Consider the following 13933-nt stretch of genomic DNA (forward strand, 5'->3'; position numbering starts at 1 on the left):
CCGTCAATGTTAATGTCTACAGGGGGCCATTAGCCGATCGAACTTGAGTCGAAAGAGTCGATCGATGTTCACTTGGGCCGAACGTTCGCTTCCAGACCGCCTCCTTAATCGCCACTGTGATAAATCAACTCGAAAAAAACGCGCGATATCAGTAAAGGTATATGTATATCGGCGTATATTTTCGAACGCGAAGTAATCGTCACTCAAAATTTTTTTTGACACATTTAAATATATAAATTGAGGAATCTCATCTCTCTAAAAACAGTAACATTTCTTTTGATTGTCTAAGATTTTAGTACGTTATGTATTAATTAAGTGGTTATAGGTATTAAAGACATGTTTGAGAACGCAAATACTAAATAATATATGATGCTTCTGTCAACTAACTTTGACGCAAAAAATATCTAAAAATTTACCCGACTCTTTTCTAAATTTGAGTTTCTAAAATGATGTGATTATTATACAATATACATATGTTTGATGTCAGTGCAATATTTTGAGCGCATATTTTCAAAAAATAAAAAAGCTATCGCAAGGATTATATACATGTAGAATTTTGTTCATTATACTGAATTGTTCATAGATGAACATATAATAAATCAGTAAATTATTCGTACATAAATATAAATTTTTCTTTACTTCAAATTGCTAAGAACATACCTGTATCACATCATATATACAGTAGTAAACGAAGAGACGTCGTAACGATACAGTACAGTGATCAGCCTACTTTTCCCTCTCCTCATTCTCTTATAGGGCGACATTTCGGCAACCTATAAAGGAATGTTTTACGAGGGCGAGATAATGCGATGAAAGATGCGAACAGCGAGCAGTCATGCCTAAAGAGTATGTGTAACCGGACCATCCGCCCTCCTTCTTTCGTGAATCCGTCTGACCCCCGCGGTTCCGCGGCCGAAGAAGGGGTGGCAGCGGGTGGACAGCCGAGGAAACGGTCCGCCGACGGCGGTCCACGACCATAATATATCAATTCCGTATTCTAATGTCCGAGCGGTTAATCCAAAAAGCGTCGACGCTGCGGAAACCTAAGCGGTCGTCGCTCCTTTCGCTTCCTGGAGGGTAGCTACCCTCTCCCCTCGTGTTTCTGCTTCTCGCTTCAGACACCCTCTGTTATTCTCGGATGATCTCCGACTGGCCTCTACCATCCCGTTACTTTTCTGTCTATTCGCTTACTGTCTCTTTATTTGCACTCTTCCTTTCATGCTTCCTTCTTTATTACACACTCCTCTGTATTTTTTTTACATTTTTATGTTTATTTTTTCTATTCGCTTACAGTATAAATACTTACTGCTTTCTTCGAGACTCTATTCTTTTCTTCGAAATTTTTTACTTTATCCACTCATTTAAATCTTCATTCTTTTTGATATTCTTCTCCCTTTCTATTCAATTTTTTTCTTCTCTTTATTAGCATTTTAGTTTTTATTTTTATCTTTTTTATTAAATTGTTTCCTCGTTTTACTCCTTTTTGCTTGGTTTATTCTTGCAGTGCGATCTAGAAATAAAGGCGGTTCTTTTTCCTTTCCCCGCGATCGTTCAGATCGAACCAGATGTCACGTATGCCGTTGATACACGCGAGATCCGACACTGTAGGAGTAACGACGCTTAGCGCCCGACTGCCCGCGTCAGACCACGTAGATGATTGGAGAAACGCGTGTTTGCGGTCCCGCCGGGATATTCTGGTCTAAGAGGGTATATACGAGGCGGCTGCTCCGATTACGCGCGCGAAGGGGTAGATATTGAGAGTTGCGCTTTTCGTGACGAAACGGTTCTCCTTCCGTCATCGAATGCCGCTGACGAGGCCCGTTTTTCCTCCTTGGATTCGAGGAAACGTGTTTATCGTGTCGCGTCTCGATACGAGACAGATGTAAATGTTTGGTTGGCTATCGTTCGTAACATGGCAAACGTAAATGTATATGCCCATGTTTATCGTCGCTATAGCAATTGCGATAAATATTTCTGCGTAAACGGATGTGACGACGCATATGTTATTGCTTGTGCCCCCGCAGGTGTTTCCTATTTATTTATAACCTGAATCTGCTATCGAAGAAATTCTTTCTTGTCTCAGAACTTTGGCAAAGCGAGGAAGCTTTGCCAAAAAAATTTCTTTAATGAAACACGTCTTGAAATGTATCTTGCAAAATGCATTGTATGCAGAATAAATTCTATAAATGAATTATAGTTAAAATTTGCATAAAGAAATGTAATATTTATTATCTATTTTTAATGCAAGTTATTCTTGACTAGTTTTACTTATGACAACTTGTGTCTTATATTCTCTTATTTAAATTGAAATAATTCAATTGCCTCTGCAAATATGTAATTCTTCTTCTGTATAAATTATTTAAAAAAAAAAAAATTAAAATATGTCGGCACATTGTAAATTCCATAATAATAAGATCAATATCAATTAGCAAGATAATTAATGAAAAAAGTAGAAAATTACGATCTTGATTTTTAATGTAAATATTAAATGCTTCGGGTAAGAAAACAAATGAAGCTAAGGAAACAAGAAATATATCTAAGAAAACAAGAAATTCTCATTTTCTTAGAATTCATCGACGGATAAGAGAGGAGAGCATGCATAATTTTATTATATTGAATATAAAAAAAGTGAATAATACGCGCGCGTATGTGACTTTTGCTCTCTGTCGCGAGCTATTGTGAACGTCGAGATGTTTGTTTGCGCGTATCACAAGAAACACTCGCATATATAAAATGCGCGATCGCGACGAGCGCATTACGAGCGCGTAAAACGATCGTTCCGTCGCTGATTGACCCCGCGCTCGCGCCGTTATCCGCGAAGTTAAACGACGCTAAAAAAAAAAAAGCGATGAGTAATCTGTAGTAAAATTCGCCGCGCACCAAGTCGAATGACGTAAAGCGCGTCGTAGATGCTTGCTTTATAGTCTCGTAATTTTCATCGTAACCGCCGCGAATGCGACAATGCCTCCTCATTGTCCTTTCGATACGAGAACGAACGGGGAGGAAAGAGCAACACACACACACAAATAGAAAGACTAATAAGAGCCTATGCGTAGGCTCTCGGCGGGGCGAAGGAAAAAAAGAGCACGACCGGTCCTTCGAGAGTGGCGGCGCAAACTATTAAAAAGCGCGCGTCCGCTCAAATTCTCGCCGGCAGTAAATTACCCGAAAAAAGAAATAAGCGGTAGATTCGAGGCGCCCTCCTGGCCGCTCTCTTCTTCCTACTCGACCCCCTTCGTCCTCCCTCTTTTGCCGGCGCCCAACGCCCATGGATAGATCGTCGCGCCTGCTTTTCTAGGGTAAAAACCCTCAGCAGCGGTGAGCGGTCGCGGTTCTCAGATAAAAAATTAGCCGGAGTTGCAAACGTTTCCACCTTAAATCATATATTTATCGCGACATTAATTCAACCCTTTTAGGTACCCTTTTTTCCTGGCCACTCCGCACGGAGACCGAAAACGCCTCCGCCGACCGACCCCTTCCACGTTTCCCTCTTTTTCAGCGTCTCCTCTTTTATTGTCTCTCCTCTTTCAACTTGCCTCACACCCTCGTCTCTCTCTTTCTCGCGCCACCCACAACGGACGACAGCCCGTTACCTCGCTAATTTCTCAGATTCAAGTATTTTTATGTACCGTCGCGCGGACCTGACGGGGGTAAATCCTCTCGTTTATTATTTAGTAGGGGCGAACCAGACTCTTGATGAGTACGTGCGTGTATGTGCCGGGGGATGGACTTCAAACAGCCATAAGCACGTGGGAAGACGCGCGTTTACCTTGTCGCCCTTTCCGGTTTGATGGGGGGATATATGAGCTCTCGTTATCTCTTCTTGCTTCGACTCTCGACGATTATCCTTCTTTACGGCTGAATAGGCTGTCTCTGTGCTGCTTTGCGATGCTTGATAACGAGTATGTAACATTATGCTTTATTTAATCTCATCTCATTTATTGTATTAGATTAAATGTAAATTAGCAATATATGTATACATATATGTATGACACACAATGTAATCAGTCAAGTGAATTCACTTACGATATATCTAGTAAAATTCTGAATCATTAAATCATTTCAACTAATTGTACATTAAAGCAAAGGAAAGTAATGCGAATCAAGAAGATGAGAATGTTGTTCAAATTGTGAATATTCGAGTTAAATGATTCAGTCACTTCAGACTTTGTATTTCTTACAGCTAGTAGAGAACGAAACAAAATTCACATAATTTAATAATTTTATCAATTAAGGCTCCTGGGTGCTCACCGCGGCCATATTGGAATCGTGAAGATTCCAGAGTATTAAAGATGTATTAAAGAGATCTTACGTGTTATTTTATGCAAATATGTTTTTATTTAGAAATGGCATCTAAAACATCTCAACGTGTTATTTCTCGCTTCTGACGTCACGATTCCGACATGGTCGGCAAGGTACCAGGAGCCTTAATTTATTAACTATTCTGTATATATCAACAGTACGATTGTTTTATACATATATTTTTTTTTAATGAATTTTTTATACCAAAAAAAGAATCTTTATAGCTTAAAAGATTATGTATTTTAATGTTCCAAACTTTTTATACTTTATATAATTATATTCATGATATAAAATTTTTTTATAGTTTAAGTTTTTTAACACATAAAAAATTAGATTATTTCAAAATAATTTTTTACTATAATCTTCTTAGACTTTCGAGTTAAGATTCACTTTATTCGTTTCCTCACATACAACGTGTCTATATCATTTTATCAAAATAACTACGTAAGTAGTTTTTTAGCTCAGAAAGCACATATTCACACTTTGTGCGCGCTCGAAATATGATCTGTGGCCACTCCTATGTAACAGTGGCGCAAGCAGGCCCTCCCCCCCGAAATTCCCGGGTGCATTATCCACATTGAAATAGGAAACGAGACGTACCCCAAGACCAAGACCCATCGTTGTTTACTTAATAAATACATATTTAGTATATGCGACGTATATAAGCTGACTGAGCCGGCTGCGTCTATTTTTGCCTCCAGTTTTGTTGTCATAGGACCGACGATGGGACTTTGTTCCTCCTCGCGATGTTGCCATGGGCACCTAGATCCTCTACAATAGATGACTAAACCCTGAATCGCTTGGAATACTTTTAATAGTTAGGATCGCTAATCTAATAAAGTCGCTCGCGAACTTTTCTCCCTGCGGTGTTTCAGGAAAAGCTAGTAGAAAAAGACGCGGTAGCATTTTCGTTGTTATAAGCTCTTATAGTCCGCTTAATAAGAACTTTATGCACCAAGGCATATAATTCCGGTTATATTCGTTTGCGCGCAGTTAACCTCCCATCTCTCCAGCATTTTGCAGAATTTATTTTTATATATTCCGCGGTCTCCCTACACAACCGCACGCACAGAACGTGCGAGTCGAAGGCATGAAGCTTCGCTGCGGAAAATGCGGTGAAAATTTCGCGTTACGGCGAGCACCAGATTTTCCCGGGAATTTATGCAGTCATCTCCCGACTTCGGCTTCAGCTTTATGTTATTTATTCAAGTACTCTATGAAGTAGGTTTGTATTAAATTTTTCAACGAAATATTGACGAGTTTGGGAGAAAGCATTTTAAAATGTTCAATATATCTTTTAGAAAATTTAAGCAGTTTCGATTTTAATAAAATTTTATATATGTATATAAATTTTATACATGCTTGATTTCTCGTTTACATGTTAAAATTATTTATTAACATGTACATTAACATAAATTATTCACCAAAGTTTCGTCCAAGAATAGAGTTAAAAATTTGATCACTAGTTTCATAATTTGTTTATGCTGCGTATACATAATTTATTCATTCATTATCATTATCATATAAATGGCTTATGTTTTACAGCAATTATACATTTTATATTTTATATATTATACTATTACGTTTGATATCTCCTAGAGTAATTTTTGTTACTATTTTAAAAACCAGATGTACTTGATTGCATTTATCTTCTATCCACAAAGAATCGAATAAATATTCTTCCACATACATCTAATGTTAACTCTGAAGAGTAGATATTGTCATAGTATTTTCATTGAAGATTTATTCCCTACAACGCCACCATGTCACTATATAATAACAAGTTTGTCTGAAACAACTGTACATGATGTAGTAATTCTCGAAAGCACATGTTTTCGTCTTCGGCTTTTCCACAACAGATACAGTACAGTATCGCTCTACATCGTATAATTGTCGAGGAGCTGAGAAGCACGAGTGAAAGGAATATTTAAGGACACATCGTTTCGAGGAACATTTTGTCCCCCATTTCCGGCTCGCTTGTACAAACTCGAGCCGGTGGTTCAAGTTGCGTGAGGCAACACGTGTGTACACGCGTATTTATCGCTCGTGTGTACCGCCTTTCGCACGTATATATACTTAGCTAACCAAAGAATAGAGAATTTCCATACTTGCACCGTCCACTTCGTTTCTTTTCGCGAAATGTGAGTTGAAGTCACCGTGAAATCCTTATCGTAAAGATTAAGAGATTATTCTTCAACGGTGCATAATGTGTCGGTACTATATTAAAGATTGTATTATGTAATAGCTATCTTTATATGGATATCGTACTCTGTATAATTTAATTAACTGTTTAATTAATTAAACTCAGATTGCATTTTAAAGACATATACATTTAATGTGCAATAAAAGAAAACAGAGATTATCAAAATACGCGTTTGTCAAAGTGATAAATGGTATATGGCAGACAAAATTTCAACATCTCTACTTAATAGATATTTGTTCGTAAAGTGAGTTTATTTTGATATCTTGATGTTATTATATAGGACATGAGTTATAAACACGGTGGAATTACAGTCAAAGATATGCGAGCATCTTGAATGAACAGAAGTATATTTTCATTTAATGAATGGAATAAATGAAAATTTTTGTGAAGCTTTCGTTGACGTCAATCCATGAACAAAGAACTTGAAGATTCTTTATGCATCTTATATTAAAGTAAACAATTAAATTCATCATATGCACACTAAAAATAACTTCAATACGCACACTCTATCTTCGGTTTCTTGAAGTTTCCTTGCAAAAAAAAAGAAGAAAGATTTTAATTATTCAAAGCAATTCTTTTTTGAAATCTTGACAATATCACAATTAAAACGTACAAATTAATTAAAAAAATTTTCATCCAAAAAACTTGGAAAAGATTTTATATTTTTCTTGGTACAAATTGTTTCCAATTGATTCAGTAGTAGAACTTCGGCACGTAAACTGGTTCCAAATAATTATAACTATTCTCACAAAACATACGTCAGAAGTATCGGAAAAAAACGCACTTAGGTCGTCACTTCCTTCCTCCGTAAAGGCATTTCACTAAGCAAAAAAAAGGAACCCTAAAGATCTCTCCTGCAACCCACCGACTTCGGCGACAGTGTGTGACGAGTCGGCGATGTGTGATGCGCGGGCATAAAAAGAGAGAAAACCAAAGAGAGAAAGAGAGAGAAAAGAAAAGGGGGAAAAGAGAAAAAAAAAGGATATAGTCGAAGAGCAGGAAAGAGAAGGAGAAACTGAACATATGGTAAGGCGAGTCAGACCACGATGTGCCGCATATGATGTAGTGGTTTGCCTGGCGGCAGTGGGGTCAGGGACGTAGCAAAGGGTGGGTGTCTAAGCGGGATGAGGGGAGGAAAGTCTTTGGACGTGCCGCGTAGAGGGGGTGTATAAGGAGGGGAATGGGGGACGCGAAGGAGAAGAAGGTAGGGTACACACATTGAGCGAGCGGAGGACTGTGGCAGCTGGGGGGTTTGAGGGGGAAGGGGAGAAACTGAAAGCAGGCCTGTTGGTTGGTTTCAACTATATTTGTTTATATTTACACAATAAGCAACAGCCCGGTCGGGCTGCTTGGTATGTCTGTGCCGCTTTTAGTGTTTAGTCCTCGTTCTACTCGGTTGGCGCGCTAACGTTGACTTTCGTCTTCTTCTTTACGCGAATCCAACGCGCGCGCTCTTTCTCTCTTTTTTTTTCTCTCTCTCTTTCTGCCATTCTTGGTATGTTCCCCTTCTTTTTTATTTTTTCACCGTTCCATTTGTCAGGGGTGCGTTTTCGACTTACCCCTCTCCCTTTCCATCGCGAGTGACGCTAGATTTCGCGAAGGAGGAGGTTCAAAGTGCCGCTTCCTGGATGCAGTGTGTGAAATCGGTGCTTTTGTGAGACAATCGGGGAAGCGACTTCCGTCGCGGGTTTTCCGCGCGGTACACACCGGATGTTTACAGTGGACATAAGCGCGAGTGTCTGTGACCGCGTACGCGCCGCCCCGTTGTGATGTCGGGACCGGAAGTGCCGTTCGCCGCGTGAAATTTCGGAGCAGCGGCCCGTGGATTTTGATGCCGGAAACGGCAGATCTTTCTTCTTTTGCCAAAAAGTGTATTGTTAACGCTCATGGGCTTCACCGCGACTGCCGGCGGATCGGAGCGAATGTAAGGAATTTTGATTGAATTTTCGCGGCGCGCGTACATTAATTAAGAATTAATTAAGCGATCGTCTCAGAAAACTTTAGGCGTACCGTAATATTAGTCGTGAATGTGTCGTCGCGAATAATCGATATTGTGAATAGGTATTAATTATGCGACGCTTGATTATGTATTTTTTCCTCTAAACGTATCTTTCCTAGCTACGGAATTTGAGATAAGCGACTGATGTTTAATTGACGGGTTGCACGTCGCGCGTAATTATTCCTTTCTTGAAAAAAAATTGATTTTTTTTATTTAGCACGGTGAGATCCGTGAAGGAATATTGCATGACTAGTTTTTCCGTTTAAATAATTAATATGCTAATAATGATTTTTGGACTTTCCTCTATTTCTATCCTTGCACATACGCGAGAGTAATAGAATAACTTATAAGACATTTATGTCTCACCCTTTAATGCAAATGTAATTTTTACTTAAACTTGCAATTAATAAAATTTTCAAATATTACATAATTGATTTTATATTAAACTCTTATCAATACATGGGCACATGCTTTATATATTTCGCATATTTCGCACGATATTACGATGTGCTTTATGAGTTATTTATACGCGGCTGAACCATCGTTTGATGCGTACTCCGAAATATTTACAATAACCTTGTAGGTATTGTGTATTATACTCTGCTTATGAGATGGGAAGCAGAATCTTAGCATGAATTTAACAGAAGATCTTAGCACGATGTGTTACGTATTTCCGGGAAAGTATGTATTATTAGCTTTCCGCAACTGCGAAACATTGTTTCTCTTGCGTCGAGTGGGTGGAATCACGTGCGTCAGACTTCGATCTAAAACCGAGACTCGTGAGGGCAATGTCGGATAAGAGTGCATGTTTCGAGATCTCATCACGATTAATGCGCTGTGAGATCATGATCGAATATTCTCAAAATATATATTTCATACAATACACAAATTTATTTGAATATGTGTGTGCAGCTTACTATAATACATAAATATTTTTCATATTCTCTCTTTCTATTTTTCTATTAGTAGTTATATAACATCAGGAATTTTATGTTAAATGATATATACATATAATTGATATCATTCATAATTTATATCACACTTGCATATCAAAAGATTTATTGATACTGCAAAGAAAAATGTATAATTATACGATCATGTTGTATTATATTAAGAGAGGCAATTTTTATTTAATAAAAACATGATAATCTCTTATTAAATATTATTGTATATAATATTGAAATAAAAATATTTTAATACATTAGATAATATCGATAGGAAGGTACAAACCTACTAACAAGTTCTTCTGAAAACGCGCGCCATTTATAATCAAGTTCTGTGCACGAGAAGATACTGACTTAACGATGATCGTGATTTCAGGACGATGGCATAATGGATCATGACACAGACGGAGACGGTGCGATCAACTTGTCAACGTCACAACGACCCTCCGCCGCCACTACCCCTAATGGTGATACTTCCACTTACGGCCAAGATCAACAAGACAACGATCAGGTAAGGAATTAATCTCGGGGAACAACCTCGAATTATTGCCGCATCCAATATTTATTTTTTATTGTCTTTTATCTGGCGCGTCTTTCGGACGGTCAGAGCCGGTGATGATCAATGAATCCTCCTAATCTAAAGTTAACATGACATCATGTGATGAAATCACATGTGCTAATCATTAAAAGTTATGATTCTGTTTTTATTTGCTTACACACGTTTAAATTAATTTTATATAAAGTTGAATATATGAGATAGACCTATATATTACAACGAAACATGATCAATAATGAAATATAATAATGATACAAATACGAAATGATGAAAATATGAAAGATAAATATCTTGCAATATTTAGTTAGTCGAATTTAATCTAAACATTGACGCGTCAATACCAAATATTATTGAAACGCTGTTCTAGAAAAAGTGTTATATTTTGGAAATACAGACATTTGATAAAAAATATTTACTTGCCGCAGGAGTTATGCGAATAGCAATCGTTTAGAACGTGATTAGACTGAATTTGTGTTAATTTAAACAATGAAATATTCACTTTTATCAAATGGTGACGAAATATGATAACATTGCTCCACATAATGTCTAAATATAGCTGCAGCTGTTTATACGCGATAAGGTTCAAGACGTTAATCCGCGCAAACAATGTAGCATCGTAACAATTTTTTTTGTTAGTCGCATTTGCCGTTAACGTGTAACATATGATGCGCATTATCGCGCAAATGCCAAGAGAAACATTCGTTATTGTAATAAGTTCTTTTATAATCCAATGTTGTCTCCAGATATATTGATAATAATCACAATATTGATCTTGTGCAAAATCTACCAAACATGATATGATATTATTTATATGTTGTATTTCGACATATTGTTAATGCTATATATGCAAATTGAATTAATGTGAATTATTGCAAACATCGATATACATATGTAATTGTATTGCCGACATTACGGCTTACAATCTGACATCAATGTAACGTTGATGTGATCTTATTGCAAATATTACTGTGAAAGAAATCAATTTGATATTATTTTTGGCACCTTTCTTAATAGAATGAATAAATTCTTAGATATATGTATATCGTATTATTATCTGAAAGAGATTTGCAAGATAAAAAATTACTGAAAGTTTTAAATATATCCCATTATATACTTAAATACACATAACAAAAGAAAAAAAATTGATTCTGCTGTTTGAACATAATTGTATAAAAACGAAACTTAAAGAGAATTATAATAAATATTGCGAATAACAACAAGAATCAGAATCTCACAGAAAACATTTGCAACAAGTCGAAGGAAGACAGCTGCGAATCTTCGAGCTATATAACTATAATCCGATCATCTCGAATGAAGGAAGAGTGGAGCCAATAAAACGAAACAGTAGCTCTTGCTTCCTTTTGCGCCCGTTCCGTGCTTTTTCACGCGGAGTCCAAATCGAAAACGGAATTGAACGGTCTTCCGCATCCTGTATCGCGACCTAAGGATGAAGGAGTAAACCGATAACGCCCTTTCGGAGCTTTAGTCCCAGGATCACGGAGTTTCCCAGCGATAAGCCGGTACCGGGCGCGACACTTCGACATTTGACACCCGGCTGCCATAAAATCGGACCCCCTGATTTCAAATTCAATTCAAAATCCCGCACTCGTGAGTGAACGCAATATACCACTCCGGCAAGTGGCGGTGGTGGAAACAAATGTTTTATGGCTCTTAAAGCGGCCTTTTTCGACGGTCTCGTTTCCGTAAAAGGTATAATATGGTTCCCGATGTATGTGCGTCTAGTATACCTTGTGGTAGTCTATATGGTATACATATACGCATTTCAGTTCAATGTGTGCTGAAAATTGCTTTTTCCATCTTTGGTTTCATCCTCTTTCTAAACAAAGTTAAATTTCTGGCAAAAATGCAACAAGTCTGTCATTAGATAAGATTTTATTATATATATTGTCTTTATATCTACGAATATATTTTTCTCGATCTATTCTAATTCTTGATCTCATAGATACTCTTGTTATATACATACATCTTGAAGAGCAAAAGACAATTCTTATACGCGTCCGACATTAGACGAGATAATTAATAATAAATGTGGATAAGCAGGTTTAATACCAAGAGAACCGCGTAACACGAAACCGTTTATCGAGTTTTATTTTCGGTTTTCCTATTCCTGATGACCCAAGGAGTAAAATCGTGTTTCCCCATCCGAAGGATCGACTATCGAGCTAATATTAAAATGCATGTACCGTATTAATTCTGCCGAGTTTAGCTGAGATATATCAAAATGAATACAGGTCGCGATATTTTATTACACGTCCAGGTCAAACCGAAAGAGTATCATCGTTGTTGAGAAATTCTAAATTTCTAATATCACATTGAGTTTAATATAAATTTAATTATTTTTAATGCTTATAATTTATGACAATTTTTTATCGTTTATCTTCGATCGTTTCAATTTCAGAGAATGACTCCAATCTTGATACAAGTTGCTAAATAAATTTAATTAAACTTTCTGTTACGTATTTTAATATTATATGTGCTTGCATATTAGTATGTAATAATATATTATTCTCGATTACACACATTTACATATATATATAGTATATATATTTATCATCGAATAATTCACATAAAATTATTTTTCAGATTCATTGTTTAATATGTAAAAAAAAGAGTATATATATAAATATTTGAGCCTGGGCTTACCTAAATTTGAATTTTAAGTAAAGATTGCATTACTGATTTACAGCTCACCAAAGATTTCAAATAGCTTTAAAGAATAAAATCTCTTTCCATTCTCTTATACGCGAGCAACGATCCTACTCGAAATTGAAGCATGTAAAATTATCTATTACACCTTCTTGTAAGAAAGTCACCGACATATCAGAACCATGGCAAGGCACATAGACACCTCGACACTTCGTACTTCACCCTTGCCTGCCGATCCTTACACCCGTAACCGCAGTAGAACGACACTGTCCCTCGCGATGTCTTAGGCCACCGCTGGCGTCACTTCAAACCCTCGCAGCCGCCTCTTGACTCTCAAGAACCCCTTAAATTATAAACAGTGTCAGGCAACACCGCGGCACTTCGATCGCGGCCGACTCAAGCCACGCAAACTTCACTTCCGACTACTCGTACCGGAACAACTTTGTCGGAATACGATAATATACTGCGCGGATATTCTACGTGCTGCGTCCATTTCCGTAGATGAAAATTTATTTTGAGAAATTAATATTTGGAGTAGATCAGAGACTCTGCATTATTCGATGCTCGACAAATTTTCTATTCATATTCGATATATTCTCGAGTTTATTTTTTTTTAATATAAATTTAATTTAAATATAAATTTATATAGATCAGATTGTTTTAATATTGTTTAATAATCAAATAGCATAGCACATAAAAATTTTCAACAATCAATGTTCATTTTTATGTAAATCTAAGTTTTTAATTGATTGATTTTGCAACAATATGCATTAGAGAAAATCTTTAAAAGTATTGTTAATGATAAAAAAGAAAATTCTATATATTCTTTCTAACAATAAGAGCAAGAGTTATCAATTTTCAAGAATAAAAATTCCCGGTTACACTGATGTAATGAGTCTAGCTCGACATGACATGAAATTTTAACTTTTGCTTAAACTTTGCTAATAAGTTAACTACAGAATCGCCTTAAAGTTCTGTATGAAGATTGCAAATAATTGACTTAACAGGACAATTGTCGACATTAACCTAATCCACTATTCGGAAAGCCAGCAAGATTCTACGAAGTTACGAAGTCTATCAAGATTGCTTCAAGTGTGACAATGGAAGTGAGGAAATCGCGGTCGAATCGTAGAACGGTCAGCAAAAGTCAATGGTTACCCAAAACTCGATCCCAAAACGATCAAGAGAACTTCATAAAGTCGTAAAGTTCATTGATATTCGATTCAATTGACACTTTCTTCCTCTACATTTAAAATAAAATG

The 13933-nt window shown here is 36.8% G+C and overlaps 1 protein-coding gene across 25 annotated transcripts in view; it reads left to right on the forward strand.

The window, feature by feature from the left end:
- Foxp (forkhead box transcription factor P) overlaps window positions 1-13933 on the forward strand; it is a 330454-nt gene that overhangs the window by 225024 nt on the left and 91497 nt on the right. For 24 of the 25 annotated variants that reach the window (XR_014425932.1, XM_083044679.1, XM_083044669.1 and 21 more), the window contains one exon: window positions 9825-9959. Coding sequence is in view for 24 of the 25 variants with exons in the window: in XM_083044669.1 (XP_082900795.1) it covers window positions 9825-9959 (135 nt within the window). In the remaining variant the exon portion in view is untranslated. Of the gene's footprint in view, window positions 1-7884; window positions 8430-9824; window positions 9960-13933 lie in introns of those variants that run through there. The other variant, XM_083044677.1, reaches the window with a different exon arrangement.

Source organism: Prenolepis imparis, unplaced genomic scaffold (genome assembly GCF_030444845.1).
Source record: "Prenolepis imparis isolate NDT839.2.m4 unplaced genomic scaffold, iyPreImpa1.0 SCAF_8, whole genome shotgun sequence".
NCBI lineage: Eukaryota > Metazoa > Arthropoda > Insecta > Hymenoptera > Formicidae > Prenolepis > Prenolepis imparis.